The following is a 27594-nucleotide window of genomic DNA, read 5'->3' as shown; positions in this document are numbered from 1 at the left end:
GATGTTTGCTTCTGTTACTGAACATTTATTAAATGAGTCGTCCTGTTTTCCTCTTGAATAGGAAAAACCTGCTGAGTTGCATCATAAATCCTTTTAACTGTTGGACATGATGCTATTCAAGCTGCAGCAGAGCCAAGCTAACTTTATTTCAAAACAACACACCTGATCAAAGTGCTGAACAGATTCAACTGAATATCCACAGAATCTGAACATATTTCTGCGGTTTTACGGACCTGTGACCTGATGAGAATAAACGTAGAAGATAAGATGCTGCGACGGCTCGTCACATAGACATTAATATTAAGTTTAGATTGTCAGCACATTTTGATTTGCTATTTATTTGATTTACACCAATAAATAGGAAGTGAACACTGGAGGAGCTCAGGACATTAATAGAAGCATCTGAAGGTTTTATTAAACCTGGTTATGAAATAAGCCTTTGAGCTAAAACCTTTGAGTATCATAAATGTGATATAAAGCCACGTAAACATCAGCAGGTATTCTTCATGTCTATGTTCTTCAATCCAGTTGCTGATTGGATGATTGTTGGCTATAGAAGCCATTGAACAGGTGTACCTAATAAAATGGCCGTTCAGAATACAGAAGAAATTGCAGAAAATGAATCCACACTAAATAGATCTGCATATTAATATTATAATATTTAGATGATAGCCTTTCTTCTATTTTTTCAGGTGACCAGGTTGTCTAAACTTTTTTTTTTCAAAATCTTCAATTTGAAAAAAACTTGCAGCCAAAAACAAAAACACATTTTAAAATACTAAAATCACAAAAAAATATATCGGGATTTTTTTGTCAGTTCAACAAAAACTAAGCATGAAATATTTAAATGAAACAAATATATATATTTTAATTAGGAAAGCGACGTGTGAATCAAAACTTCAAAAAAGTTTCACATTTTGATTATTAAAATAAATAAATCCAGTTTTCTAAATTTCCTTGGCTTGATTAAAGGTAACAGAATAAGATGTAGTTTATTATCAGCAATAAAAACAGGAATTAAATCACCGTTAATTTAAAAACACTTTCTGTGTTTGGTTATGTTTTAATAAAGTGCTTAAAGCTGATCTGGGTGCATCAAACTCCACTGGACAGATGTGATTCTACTCAGCATTAAATCACAGAAAAATCAGGAAACTTGGTTATTAAAATACTTTGTGTGTGTCAAACATTTTTGAAATATTATTTCAATTTGTGGATAATTATTTTGCCCCTCCCTGCATCACATTTGCATCATTAAGGCCGTTAGTGGCCCCGGGCCACACTTTGGACCCCCCTGATCTGAGGTGAGTCTTCTTCTGCTAAAACTTCACATCATTAAGCCTTAAAGCCTGAGAATCAGGCAGGAAATGGTCTGGCTGACCCTCCAGGTAAACATGTCTGTCGCCCCCTTGTAGAAGCAGGAATTATTACAGTAACTAATCATATCTTCCACCATCTCTTTCTGCACCTCTCTCCTTGTTTAATAGTTTCCAGTGATCTGATGCATATGAATTTCATTACTCATTCATAGTTCTCATTATTTTTTACTTGGTAGAGCAGTCTAACCCTAATAAGGTTGTTATATTCATAATTTAAGCAATAAGCACTGAATCTATTTTGGATTAACCTAAAAATGATTCAGCACAATGATAAAATTTCAGTGTGTCTATTTTAATAAAACAAAAATGTATTTTTTAAATTTCCAGAGCATGGACTGACCTTTTGTATGTCAAGATTTTCCCTGAGGGGTTTTATTGTTTCACATGTAAATCAGTTCACACAACACAGCTCCTGGAAATGACGACTATGTAACCAAGGCTATGACTACAACCACCAGAAATGAGAAGTGCTCAGGTTTTCTACTGTTGTCACTGAGACTTTAGGTGGTAAAACAAGAAATACTTTCAAGCTGAAGACCAAAAAGCAGAAAAATTTAGAATATACTCTTTTTTTCAACTGAAGGGGAATAAATGGTTAGTTCACATCTAAGAGAAAATAAACCAAACTGACCAGAAAACCAAAAGGCCACCAGAACCAGAACACACCCAGTCCTGACCTTGGCTGCTCCTTCAGCTTCATGCTCTGCTGCTGAGGCAGCATGCAGCTAAAAGTTGGTTTGTTTATCCACACAGTATGTTAAAATGATCTTTTTAGAGAGTATTGTGTAATTACAAGATAATTAAATCCTCGCTGACCTAAAGCAGTGAAGCACCCAGAAGGTTTGCTAAAAGGATGACATGACGTCATGCAAACCTGCAGGCGTTCCCGCTGCGTCTCCATGCTGCTGCTGAGCTGTGTGTGCACCTCCTGCCTCTGCTGACCTTCACTCACCATCGCGACAGAAGCTCCAGTAACCTCCAGATGCCACTCATCATTTACAGTCTCATCTAAGCATCTAGTCCAAGGTGGTTTCACGATTTACTTATTTAAAAATAAATATGTATTTAAAAGTAAATAAATAAAAATTAAACACCCTTCAGTGATTCTGATCCATGAGGTATATTTCATTTTCTGTTTTTGTGGCTATGATAAGAAAAGAACATGGAAAATAAAGACTGCTCTGATCTTTTTTCCTAAAGTTATTTCATTTACTTATTTACTTTTAATTTTACATTTATGCATTAAATACATTAAATACATTATATGTAGATTATCTGATTTCTAAAAATAATTTATTTAAATCTTTTGTTTATTGTTTTTTGAATATTTTAATTTCTTTTAGAACGCTTCAAATAAATTAAGGGGGAAATTAGAGAAAATTAATAACTGTAATCCTGTCCCCCAAAAAACTGCTTTTAAAAATATTTATGTATGTAGTTAGTTAGTGAGTTAGTTAGTTAGTTGTGAACAGTTCTTTTTAAAAATACGCTCTGCTCTCTGAAGAGCAGGCTGCAGCACAGTTAATAATTCTGTTGACATTCTGATTCTGACTGTTTTCCTTTAAATTGTCTCTGATACAGAAGCTGAGGTTGAAGCAAGACTTTCTTTAATGATCTGCTTCTTTTTTGATGAGATTTTGACATTACCACATCCTCCCACATGGGGCCGATTCACTCAGGAAGTTAGTTTTTTTAAAGTGGGTTTTCAAATGTTCATCTCTTTGAAAAAATGAAAGTTTGATTCACTTTATACTATGAACGAGTTCATCTAAAAACCACATTTGTTTGCATCAAAGGATGCTGAAACCTCCTTTGAGGTTGGTAACCGCGGCACCGCTGCAGAACAGTAGCTAATAATTCACCCACACCCACTCTGTTTAATTTAGCAACATTGCATAAAGTCAGACGTGTCCTTGGAGTTCACTGACATTTCTTGTACATACTGGTTTAATTTGCAGTCATGTTCAGTGACGTTTGGCTATATTTGTTGTATTTTCAAGCTTTTGTTCAGCAGATTTTTGCTCCCTGCAAGTATCGTGAGCAGCTGGCTGTGAACTCGCTCGACCTGCACCAGGTGAGACTTAAAATGTTTACTTTCTGTCAGTAAAAAAGTAAATGGACCCCTGAAGGAACGTTAACCGTCCCTCGTGTGGTTTGCTGGTGCTTTTGCTGAGATGTGTTGCCTCAAAAGGGAACTTTCCACCTCCTCTGCTCTTTCCACAAGTGGTCTTTGCTGCAAGTCGTGGGCTTCTATCTTTAATAATCTTCTTCTCGTATCTGCCGCTCCCTCCCCCCACGCCACACCATCTCTCTCCATGTGTGTGTGTGTGTGTTTCAGTTTGCGGGGAAATGGTTCTTCAAGGCGGCTGTCAGTCTCAGGGACTCAGACATCAGCAAGTTCAGGATGTTTGACAACATCGTCTTCACCATACAGGACAGGTCCAACACCACTCTGGTCCTGACTGGAAACATGCGGATGTAAGAAGTCAAACTGCCCCGCTACACACACACACACACCACCACACACGCACGCACAAGCACCCCTGCACGCAGGCACGCGCACACACACACGCCCACACACACACACGTTATGTCCTGTTTGCAATTCAAACACACTGATTTGGTACCAGCTCGTTCTTTTCCGTTCCAGTTCTTCTGGAAGGATTTCCACAAGGCTTAGGAGAGTTGATGGGAGTTTTTGATCACATCTGTGAGGTCAGACACTGATGTTGGATGAGGCTCACCATGAACCTGTCCTGTTCATGGCTGATAATTGGTGCATTAGTGAGAGGTCATGTTAGCATAGCTGGAGGCCAAACTGCTTTTCATTTCTGCACTCGACGCTCCACATCGCTCTTGTTGACCTAACCGGCAGCTCGTATATTTACAGCGCTTCAGCTACAGAAACCCATTTTTAGAATCTCTCTACGCGCCATTCTTGACCCAATCTGAAGGACATATGAAGTTCTGCAACTACTAACTCTGCAGAATGCTCAGACCTCTGACCTCTGACCCCACTCTGTGACTAAATATGTACCAATGCTTGCATTTTAATATATCTCTAACAGTTCACTGAACATGACTACGGCTGCAGCTAGTGATTATTTTGGTAATCAATTATTCTGATAAGTCATCAGGTAAAAAATAGGTACATTCTGCATTCATTTAATCATATGCAAACATTCAGTTCCTTTTTCAAATGTCTCTAAACATTTCAAAAATAAAGTTTAAATAAACATTTTACTGTCTAAAATGCAATAACTGTATTCATTTAGTCAAAGCCTGGTCATTTGTAGCACAGGATGCATCTGAAGCTAAAATATCCTTCTGACTTCAACATGTGAAATGCCCAGAGCTTTCTGATTGGCTCTAATCAATACCGTGATCAGTTGATACATTTCTGGATTAAGCCATTAATAACTGGATAGTAAAAGGTGCTTAATGGGAAATTACAGAAGTTTAACCAGGAGAAACTAAACTACAGAACTAACATATATACGTATATATATGTGTGGGTGTGTGTGTGTGTGTGGGTGTGGGCGTGGGTGTGTGTGTGTGTGTGGGGGTGTGCGTGTGGGTGTGTGTGTGTGTGCATGTGTGTGTGTCAACAGCGGATTTCTTTATTGATCGGCTGTTTAATTGTGTAATCCAGCACTTATGATTCCTGACATTCATGATCTTCTGCCAGATGGTTGAACTCAAACCCTTTTCAAACCCGTTTAACTTCCAGTTTTTGCTTGCAGTCCGTCTTTGGACGTTGAACCCAAACATACGAGATGTTGGTCTAAAATACCAAGATAAGCTCCAGTGTTTGTCAAGCTGCTTTTTGGTGAAGGTTGATTAGCCTTTTGTATTTAAAAACTGTAGGTAACTGCATCTATGAAAATCAGCAACAGAGGACGCGTTGCTGTTCAAAAGTTTAAAAAGGGAACTAAAGTTTTTATGCCTGTGAATTTGCGTCAGCTTCATTGAAACCAGAGTTATTCAAGGAAAATAAAGCTGCTTAGTTTGTAAATAAAAACTAGAAAAGGGAATCTGACAGAAGAAAAAGTAAAAATGATTTTGTTTGAAAATTCAAACAAAATCATTTGTTTTCACTCTTGTATTTCTCAATAGGTCAGTTTTGGTTTTATTTTTTATTTTTGTAGGGGAGATGACTGCATAAAGCAGAACTGGACGTACCATGTGCAGGCGGGGAGGGATGACCTGCTGCTGGAAGGTCAGTGCAGCTTTTACTATCTACTAGTATTGACACAGAGTGGGGAAACGGATCAGGATTTGGTGGTTAAAACGGGTGGTGGTGTGTTTATGTCTGTGTACGAACAGAAAAAAGAGGAAAAAATGAAGAAAACACCTGACATCAAAGATGTGATTCTCTAGAACTATATTGTGAGCTGCTGGGGAAATCCCGGCGCTGGTTTTGGTTTTCAAGCCTGTAGAAATGTGATATTCTTGGGAATGTGTTCAGTTTGCCGCTTTGCATCAAACGTTAGAACCACTTTCTCATCACATGGAGTTCCCCAGGGTACTGTTTTGGGTTAATTGTTTTTAAAAAAAAATTATCATTCAAACTCATCTTTCTTCACTCTGATTATAATATTTAGGAACTCTGTTTCCTCCACTTTCCCCACTACAGATAACAAACTTAGATAATAGCATAAACTGCCTTAATGATAGCATAAGCTGCCAGCTGCTTCAGATTGGTCAAAGATCTCGTTTATTTACAGTCAAGGTCTAATAAAACCACTTTGCACCTTTTTAAACTGTTTTTGCTGCAGAATAAGACTTTAACAGTTGCTGAATGGTTGCACAGCAACAGAAAAGTTTCCTACAATGAAGACAGCGAGGGACTATGACTGCAGGGAGTCCTCTGGACCTGATAAAGTGAAATACACGAACAGGCAAAGAACCATTTACAATCAGTAATTCAGAATACTTCCAGGATTTCCACAGATTTTTGACAGTGATTATTAAAAGATTGTAAATACCTGAGCCGCCTGAAACAATCTGTGCACCTCGTCTGGTTTACTGTACGTCATTGTTTTGAATTGTTTTCTCAATAGAGAAAATATGTCTCAATTTTAAAATATTTTTCTTTATTAAACATATCTGGTGAACAACTGACAGCATTTTATAAACTAAATGGTGAATCACAATAATGTTTTCTGTTCACTTTAAGGAACAAGCTAAAATCTTTCTCACCACTATAAATGGTTAATGAGAAAAATCATTAAATGGACACAACAAAAATTATATTTGTCTTAACTTCATGATTTCCTTCATACCTATTAAAAACAAGAAACCCTTCTTATATTCAGCTTGACTGCGTGATAAATGAAGCAGAAATGGATTTTCTTTTACATCTGGACGAGAGACGATCTGCCTCTGAGCCTTATCTCAATCAATCAATCAATCAAATTTTATTTGTATAGCACATTTCAGCAGCAAGGCATTTCAAAGTGCTTTACATCATTACAAACACAGAATCACAATGCAATATAGAATCAATCATTAAGTCGAGTTACATCAATAAATTTGTAATTATCTGTGTTTTACTGGTGTGTCGGTTCTAATCCAGGGAGGCCACAGCGCCGTAATCTGCTGTGGAGCGGCATGTGGGCCAACTGCAGCGACTGCATCGTTTTCCAGGAACTAGACCCGCCTCTGAAAGAGACCGACTCGCAGGATTCACTCAACAGATTCCTGCTATACTGTAAGGAGTAACTCACCCGACGTCAAGTCACATTCAGTCTTTTATCAAACAATAACCTCTAAAACTGCAAATACTTCACTTTTTTTTTCTTTTTTTTTTTTACGTCTGTTATATTTATATTCTGCTGGTCAAATTACTTCCATTGTGGTTTGTGTTATAAATAATTTAGTTAGTTGTAGGGATGCAATTCATCAACTTGTGTTTAATTGTATATTAGATGAAAATTAATTCCAATGATTAACCGATAATGTTCGCTTAGACCTTCCTGTAGTGTTGTAGTTTGGGCAGCATCCAGAAGAGGGCGCCACTGGTCATTTTTAAGCAAATCAGTAGATACATAAACAAAGATGGTGGGGCCATCCCAGAACGGGAGAGAGAAACGGTGTGGAGGGGAATGAAAAATGCACCTTATTTGGTTCTGTTTTGAAATCTAAACACTCAACAAACTTTTTAAGTTTCACAATATATAATGTTTTAAAAAATTATAATTATAAATTCTAAAAAGTTTTGCCCTAAAGAGGCAAGAGAAAACCCAAATTTTTAAGAAAATGTCCAATAATTGAAATAATTGAACTAATCATTCATTAAATTAAATGTCAGTCGATTAGAAAAATCAATCACGTTTAGATTAAGTCAGTAATCACTAACTTGCATCCCTACTAAGTTACTTAGATTTTCTTTTTTTCTGCGGTTTGACCTGAAGGTCGGCAGAAGGATGTCGACTCGGAGATGTTGACGACGTTTCTTAGGAACTCGGCTTGCAGTGGCCTGACAGCGAGCGTCACACTACCTCATGAGAAAGGTTTTTTATCAGCTATACACATTTTATGTTGTTTTCTGTAATGTTAACATTTATTCTAACAGTTTGATGTTTTTCCAGAGTTTTGCATCTAGACGTGAGAGTCGAGGACGTAGAGTCGCTGCAACTCTGCAGCGGCTTCTACCAGCTGCAGAGTCGCTTCCCGCTCAGTGAAATCGCAGCATTTATCTCAGGATGCTTTGGGAGATCTTGGCTCTTTGTAACTGGGATCATTTTGTCTCTCCTGTGCCACACTAAAGTGAACCAGATGGCCTCAGAGAGTAGTTATAATTTTGTTAAACACATCAAAGCCAAACCCATCCAGAGGTTTTATTTTCAGAGCTGCAGCTGCTGAGGCGGGAAACCCGACAGAATCCACCATCAATCAAAACCCAGGAAATCCCAGCAGTCAGAAATAGCTGATCACCTGCCCAGGAAGGAGCAGTTTGTGTTCTCATATAAATATTTTACTTTATTCTTTTGAGTTTATCAGAGTGGCATTAATGTGACTCATTGTGAAGATTTCCTTCACATTTCTCTGAATAAACAAAGCTTTCATCTTGAGATCAATTTGAAATGGATTCACTGAACTCTGATAAGACAGTTAGTATGAAAAGGTAAAACATTTCTGTTCCAAGAGGTTTTCAGTTTCAGAGGCTTGTTTTTGTAGGCAGGAGATCTCTGACGATGCAAAGCTGCATGAATGAATCATTCGGAGGTTTTGTTTGTGAGTTTAATCTGTTGTACATTAAGCCGAATTCAGTGCAGATAGACGTTTCATTTGGGTCAAAAAAATATTGCTTAAGTCAAATAAAATAAGTGTTCAAGCTTTGATATTATTTATCCTGAAAACATGAAGCTAAAGCTCACATCATCTCATATCCAGCTGCATCACTGCAGATTACAAGCAGTCCAGTTCAATCCAGCTCCATTAAAGCTTTATCACTCATCTTAATTTATAACTAATTATATTATAATCCTTTATGAATAGACTGGAATCAGATTTGAACTGAAATCCCATAATTAAATTTGAACCAAATTTATTCCTCTGAAGCTTCCTGGTTGCTGATGGGAGATTTTAATAACGGTAAAATGAAAATTTTTTTCAACTTGTCCAACTAGAAAAGATAAGAGCTTCAATCTGTGTTTTGGTCTGTCAGTTATGATCATTTATTGAATTTAGATGAACTAACAGATCTGCAGATGTATTGTTTTTTATGTATGTTCAGAAGAAAGTCTGGAAGGATCAGGGTGGAGATTAATAAAAAATAAAACAGAATACCTACAGAAAATGCAGGCGGAGAAGAGGACATGCAGCACAATCAGAGGAAAGGAGAGCAAAAATAATAAAACCCGGAAAGCTTAAATAGTAAAGGTCCGGGTGGAGAATGAGTCTGAATGCAGGTGAGTTAATCAGGGGAATGTGGAACAGCTGAGGAGGAGAACAGAGGAAGAGGAGAATAATGTACACAGAAATCACAAAGGAGAGAAAATGACCTTAAAGATGGAGGTAACAAACATTTCTAACCAGTAAAACACGTCCCTGCACATTTCAGTTTATTACAATCTCTATTATTCTGGTCAGATTCATTTAATCCATCAGTTTATTTGAACTCAGATAGACAGAAATTTACATATAGGTCGAATATAATGTTTTACTGAACTTGGATGCTACAGCATGATGACACAAGGTGAGTTCATCCACTCTGAAGCTAAAACAAGAACACAAAAATCAACTAAAGGAGGTCAGATTAAACCAGATTAGCTGCAACTGCAACATAACTGAAGCTACTGGTTAACAGGAAGAGAACAGTCTCTTAGAGGATCTGGATGTGACGACAGGATGGAGTCAGGGAAGAAGGAGCAGAGGACAGGACTGAATGGAGACGGATGAGTCACCGTGGCAACGCTGAAGGGAATAAACACAAGAGAAGAAGAAGAAGAACTGAGAAACAGAAAGAACCTGACCTGGACAATCAGACGAGGGGAATTCATGCTCCACAAAGAGCAAATTATTAGAAATTATTAGAAATTACTCAACAAAATAAGACAAAACTGGAACCAGTATCAGCAAGGAAAACCAGTTAGCTAGATGTTTCACTGGTAAAAGTAAATCAGCAAACATATGACATGTAAACAAAACTTTGTGTTTGTGAATGTAAACACAAAAATGGAAGTGAGGATCATTCAAATGAACATTCAAGATTTAGTTCAGTTTTTCCACCTGAATTAAATCTGAAACTGATTTAAAACATTATATTCAAATTCTGATTCACATCCTGCAGACCAGTTCAGTCCAGTTCAGCAGAGGAACGCACCAGTACGTTCCAATTCATTATGAATAATAAAAACTTATCAGAGTTTAATCTGATTAATTCTAAATCAACACAGACCAGATTACTGGAACCTAAATGCTTTTTCATTTAAAACAGAAAGTTTTTTTACATTAACTTCAGCTAAATCCAGTTAATTAGGACAAAGTTCATTTACCAACAGTAAAAACATTTTCTAAAATTTATTTTAGGTAAATCTTTTTAAATTTAAAAGAAAGCATTTAAGTTCAAATATAGAATCTGTTAAATACTCTTAAATAAAAAAAAACAACACAAAAAAAACTCGGCAGGCTTCAAAGCTCTGCAGTTTTCACAACACAGTTATTAAATGCAAAACACTTACACACTGCAAACATCTGGCTGGTTCAAACCCAGCAAACTTCAACTATTATTTTATTTTAAGTGTAGTTTTGTCAAGTTTTGCTGGTAATTTTCCTTTTACCTGCAGCAGAAAGATATTAAATCACCGTCAGAAAAGGAAGTAAATCCGTTATGTCAGCAGCAGAGAGGAGCGTCTCTGCTCACCTCAGAGAAAGACAAAGAGTTGACCAGACAGACACAAACAACAGTTTATGTTAAAGTGTGACTTCCTGTTTGCAGACCAGCTGTGCGGAGTCGAGATCCAGGCACATGAAGAAAGATCCAGTAGAAACAGTCGAGTACATTTTACTTTACTTTAGGTCATTCAGATTTACACCAATTTTAATCCAGTCGACTTTAATCCGACTGAACTAAACTCAAGTCTTATCTTAATCTTCACTAATATCTCCATATTTATTATTTCATTTTGTCTGAAATTTTTTAAAATACTCTTAAAGCTGGGATCTGCAACAAGTGGCTCTTTGGACTTTCCACAACGGCTCTTTAAAACCTTTGCTAAAAATGATAACTAACTAAATAAAGTTTTTGTATATATTTATTAACAAATGCAGGTTTTCATAGTTTTTCCATTTTTTTCATGGAATGATTGGATTGAACTTCTACGATCAAATGACTCTAAAAGTAGCAGTTATATTCTTTGGGTCTGTTTTTCTTGTCATTAGGTTGGAAACTATACACTTTAGTTAAAATAGTTAAATTAACATCCAGAAAATAAATCCATTCTCTTTTTGCAAATGCTTTCACGTTTAATTTGCTTTAAAATCTAAAAATAGAAATAAAGTTGAGGTTATTTAAAAAATGCAACACATTTTCTATAGTAAATATTTATCAAAAATGAAAACTGTTGTTTTTGAAAACTTTATTTCCTCTTTATTAACTCTTTGTGGCTCTAAACTACTTTTATTTAGTCGGACTAGTTAATGTTGCACATCTCTGTGTTGGAAAACTGCAGCACAGTTTAAATTTAATCCCCAGATCTCCACACATCTGGGCTGTTTGTTTTGGTTGTTTGCTGCAGAAACTTTAAATATATGGATGTAAAAATATCCTAATTCTGTTTTGTTTACACTGACGGATGCAACCTCAAACAGAGAAGTGTGAGCAGAGCAGACTGGCAGCGGTGGAAGTGAGCATGTCCTCATTCTGCTGGTTTGAACTGTGGCCCTGTTAAACTGGGGCCTCACACTGGAACATAGTGCAATCTGTGGGTGAATCTTCACACTCTCTGCCTTTCAAACAGCACCCGTTGGGAACTACCTGCAAACTCATCGCCCTCTTTACTACTACAGGTAGGATGCACAGGAAGCAGCGGTGCAGAGTCCCTCCGCTGTTTTGAGTGGGGACAGCACCCTGCAGCCCACATCCAGGCCAGTTTGCGTTCTCGTGTTGCGGGTGTAGGTGTGTGTCTGTGTGTCTGGGTGAGCATGTGATGAAGCAGGAGAAAGTTAGTGACATTTTCAGAGTCCAGAGAAACCTTTTCAGCCAGCCTGGGGGGGACTGAGGGGGGGCCCCATGGAGCACGAAACCAAAAACAAAATGGAAACAGACATGCTGCTCTCACTTCTGCTTTTTTTTCCCAATCTGTCTTGTCCTCGTGTTCAGATTCACACTTAAATTTGTAAATAACACTTCTCCTCTTACAACCACTCAACGCAGCTTCTAGTTTCAAGCAGCATTTCTTTCGGAACAAACTGATTTTGCAGAAATTACTGCATCAAATATGGAAACTGGACAAATAGAGAACAAACTCAATGGAGTTCAGTACAACTTATAGTCACTCTGCATCGATTATTACTTCTTTATTCCACTAACAAATGTACACACACCAGAAAACACACCAGAGATGATTTCCACTGCCTGATGTCACACAGTAGTTCTGGTTCTGCTTTAAGGGCTTCAGCTGATGACATCACCAGGTTCAATGATAGAGTTTATTAGTAAAAATCATAGAGGGGCACGCTGTATTAGTTCAAAAATGTTAATAAAGAGGAAAAAAGAACCAAATTCAGAAAACTTTAATTGGTGGCTTGTGTCCCCGGTGACCCGGTGACCCGGTGACCTGGTGTCCCAAAACTATTAGATGTGTCCCTGCGTCAAATGATGAGGTCATCAGCAGGAGAATCTGGAAGCTGAGGAGGAAATCAGCTTTTTAATTCAGGTGTGTTGGACCAGAGGCATCTAGAGGCTGCAGCCCTGAAAGGCTGCAGGCGAACGCGACCCAAATCTGATCTCTTCACTCCCCAGAAAAATAACATTTGTGTCACTTCCGATTGTTTTCAAAGTGTCTGCAGTCTGAACTTCATGTCGCATTTTCCCCAACTTTTACGTCATTGACGCAGAATTATGGTGTTTTAGATCGGCACGAGAAATCTGGTTGAAAATGATAATAAGGAAATTATGAAAGCCTGAGTCAGTGAACACATCACAACCCAACCCCACCACTCCTGGTTCGACTCCACATCCAAACAGAACCAGATCAGAACCGGGTCAGAACCCGGTCAGAAGCTGCAGTCCAAGAAAGGTGCTGGTTGTTAGCTGGGCTTTCTTCTTATCATCTTCCTTCATCCTGCAGCTATCCAAATGTAAAAACCCGAGAGCAAAACTCCTTCCAAATGCACAGCATCAGAATAAATGTCCAAACAGAAAAAATCCTACCAGAAAATGAACTAAAGTCCAGAAAAAACTAATCAGAACCAACATAACAGAACACAAGAATAAACTAAACATAAAGGACTGAAGCTGGAAACATGGAGAATGGCAACACCTGCAGGTCATAAAAATCCCCAAAGAAAATAAACACAAACAAAAACTCAAACCCAAACACAGAGTGTGAGCGATTTGACAGGAAACTGAGAGACGTAGCCAGAAAGCAGCTGAGTGTGGATGTAGAAACCTGGCATGGAGGAAAAACGTTACATTTCTGACATCACGACCAGATCACAGTTTCATGGGCAAAGTTTAGAGAAATCTTTAAACTTAAACTGATTCTATAGAAACATCAAAAGTCAACAGAAAATAATCTCATTTGTATAAAACTGAACTTTCTACAAACTGTTTCAACTCTAAAAATATTTTTCTCCAACCAGATTGTTCTGCTAAAGAACAATCTAAAGAACAATTCCTGCTTTCTGCAGGAAACATTAAGAGATTGAATACTTTCTGTAACGGGGACCTTTCTGCTCCTCTGCCCCATCACAGCTCATTTATATTCAAACATGGCTCATTAAATATTAATCTAGGGTAAAATCAAGTTCCTCAGGTTCCTCATTGATATTTAACCTGCAGTGTGGGACAGTATGAAAAGGCCTCACATCCTGCAGCTTCATATCTGACTCTGAATCAGCCACCAAATGCTGCTGTGAGGAAGAATTTCCCTGTCATGTTTGTTTGTTTCACGATGACCTATAAACGTGGGAAATCTGAAAGCCGCCCTCAGCAAACATGTATGTGTCAATGAGGGACCGCACCACAGCGCCTTTCTCTTCACATCACCCTGCTTTCCTCACCAACATCCCCTTTTTCCTTTCACTGCTGAACCTTTTGCTTCGGGTTTAGAAGAAAGTGTTCCAAACACACACACACATCCACACACACATCCACACACACACACGCTCCGCTGGACGAGGCTCGTAAGTTTCATAAATTGAATAAACGTGTCAAACCAGAGGTGCTTCTGAGTTTCAGAGCGATGAGTGGAGCCACCTACACCACGAGCAGCAGCCCTCCCCCCTCCACTCGTTCTGTTTAACCACAACTCTCCCTGCAACAACAACAAAAAAAACCCTTCCATCTCAGCTCCTGCTCAAAGAGAAAAACCTGCGAGGCTGGCATGTCTGTCAGAGAGGAGACTCAGATGAGCGTGGACGAGGACAGCGCAGGACGCAGGTGAGTCCACTCTCTCACCAACATTCCTGGGATCCATCCCAACGTTCCCATTCAGCCCAGCAGAACGCGGCGGCGGCGGTTCGGCTGCTTGCACTGAAATGCCTAAATGAATCATTTGTTTCTTCGTTTAATCGTCTAATTTTGATTCATTTTGGTGCAGATTTACTCATATGCCATCAAAGATTTCATTTGGTTCCTCTTTTGAAACTTTTGTCCAGACTGTAGCTGAGTTATGAATCGATTCCGTTGTATTTCGCATTTTGAGTAATGAGCACTTTTATTAGGCTTTCTACGAATATTATTGATATGCGTCTTATGATACAAAGAAATGCTCATATTCTGAGAATCCTGATTTCTAAAATGAAAAACTGCAACACTAATGGACCAACGAGATCATCTGCTTTTCTGTTGAAAAGATTTAGATTCAACAGCAGAAAGGAGATAAAAGATCTGAATATCAGCTTCTGTTTGCATGAATTTACTCACCATTAAAGACGTTTCAAACAATTTAAATAATTCCTTTTTTGCTACAGCAGCATAAATCTCAGAAAAACAACCTTAATCTCTAAATGGTTTTAGAAATAAAACACGAATCAGAATAAATCTAGAGCAGCTCCACAGTCATCAGGTCTAAATACAAACTTTTGGAATCTGTATAAATTAACGCTTTTCCACTGTCTGCTTAATGTATCAGTGACAAAACAAAGCACATTTTTCTTTTTTTAACCTCATCTAAAATTTTCTCCATATAAACAATTCAAAACCATAAAAATCAAAATGCCTCACAGTTTAAATCTACATCTTTACTGAAACTTTGGCCAGTCTCATCAGGAGATAAAATGGCTGCAAAACCAGAAGTATTTGTGTAAAACCCATCAGGGGGATTGTTGTGGAAACAATGAAGAGTCCTCAACTCAGGAAAAAGAAAGAAGTCAGTGTTTCATGTTGTTTAGGGGCGGAGCTGCAACACCTGTTGCAGATGGACCAGATATGGGAAAAAGAAAATCCCACATTTACTGAAAATATTACCAAACAAAAATCCTCCTGCTGTCACTTTAGCTGCACCTGTAACTGTATAGTTAAAGCACAGAGAGACACAAAGCCTGCTGGGTTTGGATGTCAGTGTGTTTGTTTTTGGATCATCGTCCTGCTTAAAGATCCAAATCTGGCCCAGATTCACTTCACTGACGGATTTTCTGAGGTTCTCGATCCTTCAATGAACTGAAACGAGGTTCCTTGGGCTTTTGGAGTAAGAGGCCCACGGCACCACACACCCTCTACCATGCTTCAGTGAGAACAGCCTTGATCTTCTGCTTCACAACAAGTTTCCCTTTAAAGTCCCAGTGGCGTTTGCAGAACTGGACATGTCAGCTGCCAGACAACTGGCAGGATATTGATTAGCTTCAAACGGAGACTTTATCTCTGCTGCACTTCTAACCATCCTGATCCATCTTGGTTGCCATAGTTACACCTTTGCATTTCAAATATTTCCTGTACGGATCAATAGGAAGTGCTGCTGGGAAAGCATCAGGCCTCACATCCACACATCAAACAGCGGTGAAATGTGCAGGTTTAGGCAGGCGTCTGCTTTCTTGGAGCTGTTCTTCCACATATGAAGATCAACACTCATCTGGTTCCTTGGTTGTTCTCTTGTCTTCCCTATTTTGGAGAGTTGCTCAGAGAAATTAACTTCTCAAAGAAATAGGAAGTAAAGAAGCTTATGAAACGCTTTGCTTACATTTAGCTTATGGGAATTATTAGGAGTTCTGACAAGTGAGGCGTCAGTAATTAAGAAAAAATAAATAAAAATTTCCTTCACTACTGAAGTAAAAGATAGTTAGATATTTTTTTATCTCGTTTTCTGGGAGTTTTTGCTCCTGCAGATGAAAAGATGAATTCATTTTAAGGCTTTAAATCTGGAGACTTTGTCAAATAAAACGGATTTTATGAGAATGTCAGCGTAACTACGCCCTGATCGGCGGTTTTTGTCGCTGATACAAACAATCTTTCTCCAACTGAAAATGACCAACATGGGAAAGAATGGACTGTTTTAGACCAGCGGTTCCCAACAGATGGAGACAGGGCTCCAATGTGGACCATGAAGAGTAAAGAAATAGGTCATAGAAAGTGATTACATAAAAAATGACACATTAAAAACAAATCCAGCCATTGTGGACTCATAATTGGGTTTAATAACGCTGCTCTGCACTCAAAATTTCCCACGACTTATCATAACACACTTTCAGAAAAGGTCCGACTGAGAAGCACTTCACTCACGCTCCCTGGTCAGGGGTATTTCAGCCAACACAGGGAGTTTCACTTCACGTCACCACAGGTAGGAAATCTAGACCACCGTCATTATCTCCCTCCGTGAAAACTCCCACTGAGGTAAAACCCCAGAGAAGCAGAACAGGTTTGGTCGCTATAGGTTTAAAGTACATTTACCCACAATACACTGCAGGCTGTTCTATAAATGTCTTTCATAGTAATCACTGTGGGCGTTCACCAGTTTAACTCTTACAGTCACAAACGTGTTGAGTTCAGGCTTTAATCCTCTGATGAATGCAACCAGTAAGCATTTCCTTCTGTTTAATTCAAATCTTTGACTTCTGAAGGATGAGCATGATGGGAATTTGTTTAAAAGTTATGCAGCTGTGGCATCAGAGTCTCACATCACTGGAAATTCCCGCAGCAGAGTTAAATATTAAACAGAAATGTTTCTTACAACACCGAAAAACACAAAACCTTACAAAGTGTTTCTGTCTACTTTCTAGTGCAAATATCTTATCTCACTTGAAAAAGGACAAAAATAAATTACAAGTAAGTTTTCATCAAGACATGGGAGCTTTAAGTCAATAAATCCTTAACATTAATGGAAAAATGACTTTGACCAGTGGAACTGGTACTTTATTTTAACCTGTATTCAAGAATTGTTGACAAAAACAATGTGGCTTATAGAAAAGTTACTTGTAACTTAGTTCTGTCTTATTGAAAGTGTGATGAGATATTTGCACTAGAAACCAGCCAAAAACACTTTGTAAGGTTTTGTGTTTTTGCAGTGAAACAGTTTTTTTTATTGCTGTCAGGACCAACAGTGGAGATGTAGTTTTATAAAGATAAAACTGTTTTATCTTTTAATCTTTTAATCAAACACTAAAAATAAACCCCCAAAGTCACTTAATTAGATTTAGAATGAGATCAAAATGGATATATTGTATTTACTGCAGAAAATAATCATGCCTGTGTGGAGATGCTTTGTTCAGCAGCGATGATGGAAGAATGGATGGAAGAACCCCTGAGTCTGAGGTGGAGGTTCACCTTCCAGCAGGACAACCGCCTGAAACATACAGAGATACGATGGACGGTTTACATTCATGTGTCAAAATGGCCTAGTCAAAGTCTAGGCCTGTGGCTAGACTTGAAAACTGATGTTCAGAATCCAGTCTGTCTGAGTTTAAACTGTTTTGCACAGAAGAATGTTAGGAAAAGTTCAGATTCCTCCAGCTTTCTGATCATGCACCAAACTGTGTTAAAGTTTGGTGCCCATGACAAACTGCAACGGCTCAATGGACAGTAAAAGCTCTGCATTCATGTCACCGAGTGGTGAGTTTTGTCCCTGAATCAAAGCAACAACACAAGAAGAGGAGTAAAACCTAAAGGAATAAATCCTGTGAAGTGAAAAAGTGAAGAAAGAGAAACATGTTTGGGTTGGAGGTTTGATGCAATCATTGAATTAGCATGAAAACAGAGCACAAATTTAGCTCCCTGTTCTAAATTTGTGCTAGAGGTTTCCTCTGAGACTGTCAGAAACGGCGCGTCTGTTCAAACGGTACTCCTCCCCCTCATCGCTGCCCACAGGATGATGCTGATCTGAGTTCAGAGGTGGAAACTTTGAGCTGAGAATCATCACAGCTGGAAAAATGTTAAGAAAAAAAACACTCACTCCAGCACCAGCTCCGTGATGACAGTCTCCATCTGATGCAGGTGTGTGTGTGTTTGACAGAATGGAGGGTCAGTGCCGGTCGTCTCAGAAGTACCTGCTGCTCCATGTGTGGTGCGGACTCCTCACCATGGCCCTGGTCATCATGGCCGCCTTTATCGCTTCCATCAAACCAAAATCTGAGCTAGTAAGTAAACCTGATCCACACATTTCCACATTATAGGTTGAAAACTTTGACGCCTTGAACATATCTGAACATAGATTCAAAGAAAAGCCATGAAAACAATTTGTTGCTAAATAGTTTGGAATTCAAGAATTTAAAATACAGAAAATTGAACTTTTCTCAAACAGGTTGTATCAAATGTATTACTGGTGATGAAAAAACCTGGTCTTCAGTGAGATAATCAAACTTTAGATTAGTTCAGATTCCCTGTGAAACATCTGGGTGTGACTCCTACTGGTGATGTAAGCTAACAGCTAAAGACCCAGTTACACCAGGATTCCTTTTATAGCACCAGAGCAGATCTGATCTTTGAACAATAAAGATGACAAATACTGAAATTTTTCTCTGTGAGTCGATTTGTGATGAGGCGATTATTGAGTCGGTCAGAACCAAAGTGATGCACAGAGATTGTTAATCACATGAGATTTTGACCCAATAACATCTAAATTTCATCGACTTGTCTAAATATTCTGCAGCAAACTTTAAACGAGCTTGCAGATGCTTTTTCTTCATCAGTGGAGTCTGCATGAAGGCCTGAATGACATATCTTATATTTAATTTTTTCAAGTAAAGTCATAGTATTCCGCCTTTATTCTTGTAATTTTATGACTTTATTCTTTATTTTTTCTTAGTATGGCTCTAATATTCCATCTTCCAAATGGAAATTATTAAACCATCACATAAATACTTATTGAAGACTTTTTATTGTACCACGTTTCTTTTATTTTGGTCCTGATTCTGTTTCAGTGGGTTAGCTCTTACAGTGAGGAAATATTAAGTTACAACATCAGAATCACATGATCCAAACTTTCCACTTCAGGTAGTTTTTCATAAATTGCTTTAAATCACCAGTTGTTGTGAAGATAGGCACATAAAAATATATAAAACATGGATGGCATGAAGACTGACGTTGAATAAACAAGTTACCCACAATGCACTGCAACCTTTCCTGTATTTCCCAAAGAAATAGGAAGTGACTTTGAGTAGCTTTAAAAATAAAAATTTGTTTAAAGAAACTCTTCATTTATGTTTATCTTGGAAATTATTAAATGTTCCAACAAATGACGCATCTGAATAAAATAAAACATGTGATGATTTATATTCTGAGCATTTCCACACGTTTGGCTTCAATTTCCCCAGATAGTATTTAGTAAAGAAGTATCTCTAATTATTTTGAATCATTTTTAAATTGCTTCAAAAGCACAAATTACTCCTTGAAGACATCATGGGGAAATAAAAGCACAATGATTTCTGTATTTTTACACTTTACTGGTTTGATCAGAAGCTTATCCTGAGAAAATCTTGTAGATTCTGAATTACATTACAATTCATCTTAAGCGTATATATATCTAAACTGCCAAACATATTTTATTAGTTGTTTTAGTTATTTATTTTTGGCTGCAGCTGGTCAGTTCTGTCCAAATGTTGTTGTTAACTTGCAATTTAGAAAAATATCTAAAACATTTTGATAGACATGAGTTATCCGGTGCATGGATTAGTTTTAAATTGAGAAGTTTAATCCATTCATTGAAACAAAGTTAAAACCTGATCTGGTTTAATTTTCGCCTGTAGGTGGCAGCATTTTCAAAGCTAACAGGCTGTCCTCGGGTTTCCCCAGACGGTTTGGCTCCATTGTGGGTTCAGAAACATCTTCACACTCTGATGATCTTTATCTATCTCTGATTGGATTGAAGCAAAAACTGATCAGAAAAGATTTGGTCTAAAATGTCTCAGAGTCTGAGAGGTGGAAATTTCATGAAAACCCCCAAACCTCAACAATCCACCAGTAAAGCTAACAGTCATGACTACAACCTGGACAAACAGCAGTTTACACCTGATTCTTCCCAGCATGAAAACCAGAGCAAAGTTTCTCTTCATTTTTCTGAAATCAGGTTTTTGTTCGTCAAATATGTGAAACTTAGTGAGCAGCAACAGTTTGAATTAGTTCTAAGACACACATTTAAACTCCAGCAGGAGAATATTTAATGAAAACAACAGAGACAGACAGACAGACAGACAGACAGACAGACAGGCAGGCAGACAGACAGACAGACAGACAGACAGACAGACAGATAGACAGACAGACAGACAGACAGACAGACAGACAGATAGATAGATAGATAGATAGATAGATAGATAGATAGATAGATAGATAGATAGATAGATAGATAGATAGATAGATAGATAGATAGATAGATAGATAGATAGATAGATAGATAGATAGATAGATAGATAGGGAAGTAAATACAATGTAGGACAGAAGAAAAAGCAAATAATCAAAATAAAACAGGAACTTCAACTCAACAGAAAACCCAAACCAACTCAGAGCATAAAATCACAACAGGAAGTTTTTAAAATCTTGTCAGTAATGAAGTGTTATACTCCATAAACACTGACTTTAAACGCTTTTGTCCCTCCAGCCCAGCGGCTCCCAGGAAACCCCTCCAGCAGGTGCGCGTCAGAAAGTCAGACTGTTTTTCAGAGTAAATCTGATCAACGCCACTAACTTTGTTTCATGTGATTTTTCTTTTCAGTCAGCGCTCACTTTTCCCCAGAGGGACTTGTTGGTATGTTGGATCATTTACACACCATAATGATTCACCAAACTGACTCAGGAAGCTGAAATTACTGTTCTTTGTTGCTTTTCAGGAAAGTGGTCTTCCTACATTGAACTGGAAACACGTAAGTTCACCTTCACTTCCTTCTAACATTCAAATGATTCCTTTCACTTTCTGAAGAAATGAATCCGTTTTATAAGTTTCTAAGCTTTTATTTAGGATTTTCTCCATGTTTAGAAGAAAAGAGCTGTCGTTTTTTCACTTGTTGCTCTTTACAGGTTGAACTGTTAAACTTCTCATTTTTCATGCTGTGAAAATCAATGAACTCTTTAAAATAAGCAGCACAGGTTGCTTAGCAACATCCTGTTTATTTATTTATACAGAGACAATACACATTTTATTAACCTTTGAAACCACAAACTTATTAAAAACATGTTAATGTTAAATGTTAAATATGCAAACATTTTATAACCAGAACATGTTCCAATCTAATTTTGCAATTTCAACAGATATGATTTGAGGTAGTTTAGAAAACAAACAGATTTAATTCATGTTCACATATCTGTGTCCAAATCACCACAAACACATTTAGATTCAGTCACATGGAGTCAGAATTACAGTCCAGGACAACAGGCAGTGATTGATTGATTGATTGATTGATTGATTAATTGATCTGGTATTTAGAGGAAAAAGCTACGAAAACTTGATGTTTCTGTTCAAATAGCAGCAAGTTTGAACAAAACAAAGGAAGTGACCACAATAGATTTTAAGTCTGAATTTAAAACAAATCAACCTGCAACAAGTTTGAACTGAGGTTCGAAACACACACAATTCAGGTGTGTGTAGCTGAGGGTCACTTGGGATTTTTGACTAAACAGATCAAGGAAAAGAGATAAATGGAGAATAATGTGGAGGTGTGGACTGAGCCCTGTGGTACACCACAACCATCATGAAGCAGCTGTGTGAGAATATTTTACATCCACATGAATGACTTGTTGTGCTCTCATGTAACAAACCTCTAAATGACTGCAACTCAGCATGATGTTTTACTCTCCTCTGGTTTTCTACCCAAAGGAGCTAATGTTCCTCTGTGGAAGGGTAAAATAAACACACCTGACCCCTGAACTCTGACCTCAACCACATAAAGGCAGTTACAAAGTCGGTCTTTTATCACCTGAAGACACAAAAACCTCTTTTATCAAAGCACCAATTAGAGATAGATCTTTATTGTCATAGGACCGATGAATAAGTGTGACTATGGTAACAAATTAGCAGCAACAAGTTTTCAAACTTTAATAATTCAGATATTGTTTAAATAAGTATTAAATATTTATATTACCTAAGAATTCATAAATCAAAAAGGATATTTTAACTTTAATGAAAATATTATTAAATTACAAGGTAACAGATAATCAGCCCTCATTTGCAGAAGCCTTGACCTTTAACCTTACTTGTGTTGATGAAAAGTGCTGATGTGACGCCTACATGTTTGGTTACAAAAACTTCAAACATGTTCTGGGAGAAGTCAGTCATTCTGAGAACGGTACAAACAAAACCCGAATCTGAAACTCGTCTGCTTCTGTTACATAAAAGTTAAATTTGTCTCCACCTTCAGTCGACTCCATTTCTGAATTCAAAAATCCTGAAACTGTACGCTCTGGCATTTCGCTTTAGCAAAAGATTTAACCTTTATAAGAATATCTGAAGACAGCGACTTTAATTTCGGCAAAATTTAAGATGGTAAATTTCAAAAGAAAGGAACTGTTAAAGTTAGTTCTCAGTCACTGATGTTAAAATAGTCCAATTTGCAGCGTTAGTAAATGTTCTGAGCCAGTCGGTGTGTGTGAGGCGGAGCAGGGAATCCAGCCTCGTCATGTTTCCAGTCGCTTGTGTCGGCTTCCTCCCACCATGTTGGCTCCTTCCTGTGTGAAGTGGCTTCCTACAACCACAACAAACCTGCAATGACTTTAGGCATAACTATGAGCCATAGCAGCAAACATGGGTTTGATGTTTAGCCTGTGCTGACAGAGAGGAGATTATGAGGCTTTCATTTCTCGCAGCTCATGGTGAAACAGATCTGTTTATTCTGCTGGAAGCCAAAGTGAACTCAAGAATCTCATTTTTTCATTACAAACCTTCTTTCATCTGTAAGGACAGTCGGTGGGGACCCGGAAATTCAACCACACACAGGAGTTGCAAAGGAAAAAAGTTTAATAAAATTTTCAGATACTGGTTGCAGCTCAGGATGTGGTCATCAAACACAGCACTGAGAAGAGAGGAGAGAAGGCTGGTGATGCACTGATAGAGGGCTAACTTAGAAATGTTCAGCTTAACTGACCTGTAGTGCAATGGACGGGTGGAGCAGAGAACCCAGGAAGAGACTAAGACGATAATCAGGCAGAGGTCATACACAGGAGAGCGGAGAGAGCAAACTTAGCTTGAGGGGCAGGCAATAGTCAGTGGTCGTGAGGCAAAGCTTGGGTCAGGGTCCAGAAATCCAGAACAGTTGGGATCCGTGAAGGGCTTGGCAGGGGGGTGTGGGGGGGGTCAATCCATGGATAGAAAAGGGTCAAAGAAACACTGAAGGCTTTTAAGGAAAAGCTGGATCTCTACTGGCTGTCGCTAATCTGGCAAGGAGGCTGAGAGGAGTTTAAGTAGGGAGGGGACCAGGTGGAACAGGTAAGCAATCAGCAGGCGTGGCAGGTGAACTGAATGAGTGTTTACGCACAGCATGGACAGGACAGAACATGGATCATGACATTCATCCCTGTGCACAGATCTGTAAAGCAGACACATATTAGCAACTTAAACATATTTAATCTTCTATCATTTCCATATATTCTGTTTTCTCTCCATTTCTGACTGGTTGGACGCCGTCATCTCTGAGTCTGAGTTTCACTGACCAGACATGAGCAAAAATCTCTTCCTTGTTTTTCAACCTGTGATCCTGAAACTCTTGGAATCTTTTAAAGTTCTCCAGGTTTTCTGAGGATTTTTCGAAATTGTTCTGCATTTGAGGAACGATCTAGAGTCAACATGAAGCTTCAGTTATTACAGCTAGAAAAAAAGAGATCAGGCCTGAAATCTGTGATGAACTATGACCTGAACCTTCAGAGCCACATAAAGACAGCTACAAAGTCAGCCTTCTATCAGCTGAAGAACATTTCCAGGATTAAAGGACTGATGTCTCAGCCAGATCTTATTTAAATGATTATTGTCTTTATTTAACCAGGTAAAACTCCATTGAGATCCACATCTCATTTTCAAGAGGGACCTGAGCAGACATCTGCAGCACACATGTAGAGAAACTCACCCACATGTTTATCTTTGGTCCCTGATTACTGCAGCAGCGTCTTCACAGCTTAAAAAAGTCAATCCTCCAGCTGCAGCTGGTCCAGAACGCTGCTGCTGGCGTTCTGACTAAAACCAGGAAGATGAATCACTGATCGTCTTCGCACTACAATACATTAAAGATCTGCTACTGTTGTATCAACCCTCCTGACCTCTCAGGTCTTCTGGTTCTGGTTCTGGTTCTGCTCTGCATCCCCAGAACCAGAACCAAACATGATGAAGCAGCTTTCAGCTTCTGTGCACCACAAATCTGGAACAAACTTCCAGAAAACTGCAAAACATCAAAAGCACTGAGTTTAGACCAGAAACATTTCTTGGGAATGAACTGTTTCCTTCGGTTCAGTGCAGCTGCGGGACTGAAGGAAATGTTTTGGATGTTTTTTGTGTTTTTGCAGACTTTGGTAAAGATGCGTGGAGGGAACACGTGGCCTGTGCGTCCTGCTCCCTCTGCCTCCATCAGGACGCCATCTACGTCAACAGCAGCAGCCTGGAGAGCTCGCTCTTCTTCTTCTACGCCCATGTGGCCTTCAGGAAGAACACGACTCACAACCTTCCCTCGTCTGTGATGTTGATAAGAAATGCCACTAAATATCCAAAGAAGGACGAGAGGGTTTTGGTGGCTGTCCCGGCGGCGGGCGAGTCGGTCTGGTTGGGGAAGATGGTGACTCTGACCGGCGGCGACAGCGTGAGGCTGAGGATCACAAGAGAATATCTAAAAGGCGACTCGTTCTGGGGAGCTTTCCAGCTCCATTAACGCGCCACGTCTGGATGGACCGGTAGTTCTGGTATAACTTATGACCTGTTCATTCATTTGGTTAGATTTTTTCCCCCAAATACATTTCTGAAGTATTTCCGTTCCTCCTGTGGCCAACATGGAACACTAACTCCATCAGACAAGTTTAAATGCAGATTTTACTCCTAATCGTTGAATAACGGCCCTTTTTCTCAGTCCTTTTGGTTTAGTGAAGTTCATCCTCCGTTTGAAGCCAGTAGAAAGTTTAAATGAATGTAAACTGTGAATGGGCCATAAAAAACCTCCTTCATTCCTATTTTGTAACTTCTCTGTGTGTTTTTTTAATTTATAATTAAATATTTTATCGTGGTTGTTTGGAAGCAAACCAGAAAACTAATAAAATGTATTCTTATTATAAGTCACATTGTGTTTTTGTGTTTAACATTTCATTTTTTATTACTCCAGGTGTAATTATGTTCACTTATTGTTTTTTATATATTTATGAACAACATGCATTGCAGTCTGAATTATCCTTCGGTGTGAAATGATGGATGTTATTTTTGCATTAAATATGTTCTAAAGGTATTTTTTTTACAGTTTCTGTAAACATGCTGAATATTAACTTCTACACCAAATTCTGACTGATGATGCTCCGGTCTTGTCTCCTGAGGTAACGCTAGGCGGTTTTGTTGTCCCTCATTTTGACTGAAAGAAATCCCATCGTTTCATATTTTCACATTTTTATCCGTCAACTTTTAAAATGAAAATCATACATTAGAGTTTTATTTTCATTCAGTTTAGCTAATATTCAACAAGTTGAATGGAGAACCCACATCATGCCATCACACACCAAGATGTAACCTTTCTGAGAGGTAAGAAAACCCGCTGACTGCAGCCCCAGTAACTTTCTGAACGCAATGAAAGTGAAAAATGGCTCTTAAATTATGAACGATTCTCCGGCTGTGGCCTGAACGCACCGTCTCACAGCCTCCTCCTGGTCCTCATGGAGCTGAACTGGAACCTGTTTGTGCGTAATCAAATGTCTCCGGGTTTATGTGTTGATCTGGAGGATGAATCCAGTCTCTGCTGCCACACCGGAGAATGGAATAACCAACACCAGCCAAAGTTTTGAAATCAGGGAACATTTCTCCATCTGAAGTGATCAGAAGACTTTCTGAAGGAGAAGTTTCCTGATCCTGTAAAACGCAGCAGCAGGTTCAGACGCTCCAAAGCCTCCTGAGCACAACTTTTCAACGCGCCGCTCCTGGATAGGGAGACGCATGGAGTCAGGACTAGAGAAGACACTCAGATGGAAATTTATATATATATATATTTAATTAATTTAGTTAGCTGTGCGATAGTCTCAGTGCATAACTCCAACCCCCGACGTATGTGGCAAGGCCTTCAGATTCTCACAGACTACAAGAACCCCAATACACGCCATCATCAAGTTCGCAGACGACACCACGGTGATCGGCCTCATCAGAGATAATGACGAGGCCGCTTACAGGGAGGAGGTAGACCGTCTGGCTGAGTGGTGCGACAAAAACAACCTGCAGCTGAACACCGAGAAGACCAAGGAGCTTATCGTGGACTTCAGGAGGAACGCTGACCCACATCCACCCATCCACATTAAGGGGACAGTGGTGGAGCGTGTGGACACCTTTAAGTTCCTGGGAGTCCACATCTCCGAGGACCTGACTTGGACAACCAGCTGCTCCAAACTCATTAAGAAGGCGCATCAGCGCCTCTTCTTCATGAGGACCCTGAGGAAGAACCACCTGTCCTCAGAGATCCTCACGAACTTCTACCGCTGCACCATTGAGAGCATCCTCACCAACTGTATTACAGCTTGGTACGGGAACTGCTCTGTCTCCGACCGGCAGGCGCTGCAGAGGGTGGTGAAAACTGCCCAGTATATCGCCGGGGCACCGCTCCCTGCCATCAAGGACATCTACAGGAAGCGGTGTTTGAAAAGGGCCGGGAAAATCACAAAGGACTCCACTCACCCAGCACACACACTCTTTTCCCTACTGCCCTCTGGGAGGCGTTACAGAAGCCTACGGACCAGAACCACCAGGCACCGGAACAGCTTCTTTCCCACAGCTGTCACGCTTTTGAACGCCTCCTGACATAAAACATAAACTATAAGGACTGTACTCCCCTATCCTCTCATACAACAATAACACACGGACTATCCTCACACACACACACACATCACGGACTGTTTTCTTCACACACACATACAACCTGTAAATTTTATCTGCCATTATTTATCTTGTATTATATTATATACATA

The 27594-nt window shown here is 38.9% G+C and overlaps 2 protein-coding genes and 1 long non-coding RNA gene across 3 annotated transcripts; 2 read left to right on the top strand and 1 right to left on the bottom strand.

Moving 5' to 3' along the window:
• The first annotated feature begins 3276 nt into the window (after positions 1 to 3276).
• Positions 3277 to 8455, top strand: apom (apolipoprotein M). The gene is made up of 6 exons (XM_032556765.1): positions 3277 to 3453; positions 3718 to 3857; positions 5528 to 5598; positions 6958 to 7092; positions 7796 to 7894; positions 7973 to 8455. The coding sequence occupies exons 1-6, from the start codon at positions 3340 to 3342 to the stop codon at positions 7984 to 7986; spliced, it is 573 nt and encodes a 190-aa protein (XP_032412656.1). The 5' UTR covers positions 3277 to 3339; the 3' UTR covers positions 7987 to 8455.
• LOC116716033 (uncharacterized) lies at positions 8349 to 10754 on the bottom strand. The gene is made up of 2 exons (XR_004338372.1): positions 10667 to 10754; positions 8349 to 9800 (listed from the first exon to the last, which is right to left on the bottom strand). It is a non-coding gene; the product is annotated as an uncharacterized LOC116716033 (long non-coding RNA).
• Positions 10755 to 14401: 3647 nt separating this feature from the next.
• On the top strand, positions 14402 to 25679 carry lta (lymphotoxin alpha (TNF superfamily, member 1)). The gene is made up of 6 exons (XM_032557875.1): positions 14402 to 14490; positions 18494 to 18617; positions 21074 to 21104; positions 21188 to 21220; positions 21303 to 21335; positions 24958 to 25679. Exons 1-6 carry the CDS (start codon positions 14435 to 14437, stop codon positions 25314 to 25316), a joined length of 636 nt encoding a protein of 211 aa, XP_032413766.1. The 5' UTR covers positions 14402 to 14434; the 3' UTR covers positions 25317 to 25679.
• The last annotated feature ends 1915 nt before the right edge of the window (positions 25680 to 27594 follow it).

Source organism: Xiphophorus hellerii, chromosome 3 (assembly GCF_003331165.1).
Source record: "Xiphophorus hellerii strain 12219 chromosome 3, Xiphophorus_hellerii-4.1, whole genome shotgun sequence".
Lineage (NCBI taxonomy): Eukaryota > Metazoa > Chordata > Actinopteri > Cyprinodontiformes > Poeciliidae > Xiphophorus > Xiphophorus hellerii.
This window is presented reverse-complemented; position numbering and strand designations above follow the sequence as displayed.

Coding starts and splice junctions, on each gene's coding strand:
- apom (XM_032556765.1), top strand. CDS start 3,340: ATGTTCAGTGACGTTTGGCTATATTTGTTGTATTTTCAAGCTTTTGTT. Junction 3,454..3,717: donor ACTCGCTCGACCTGCACCAG/GTGAGACTTAAA, acceptor TGTGTGTTTCAG/TTTGCGGGGAAATGGTTCTT. Junction 7,093..7,795: donor CAACAGATTCCTGCTATACT/GTAAGGAGTAAC, acceptor TTTGACCTGAAG/GTCGGCAGAAGGATGTCGAC.
- lta (XM_032557875.1), top strand. CDS start 14,435: ATGTCTGTCAGAGAGGAGACTCAGATGAGCGTGGACGAGGACAGCGCA. Junction 14,491..18,493: donor GAGGACAGCGCAGGACGCAG/GTGAGTCCACTC, acceptor TGTGTTTGACAG/AATGGAGGGTCAGTGCCGGT. Junction 21,105..21,187: donor CCAGGAAACCCCTCCAGCAG/GTGCGCGTCAGA, acceptor TTTTCTTTTCAG/TCAGCGCTCACTTTTCCCCA.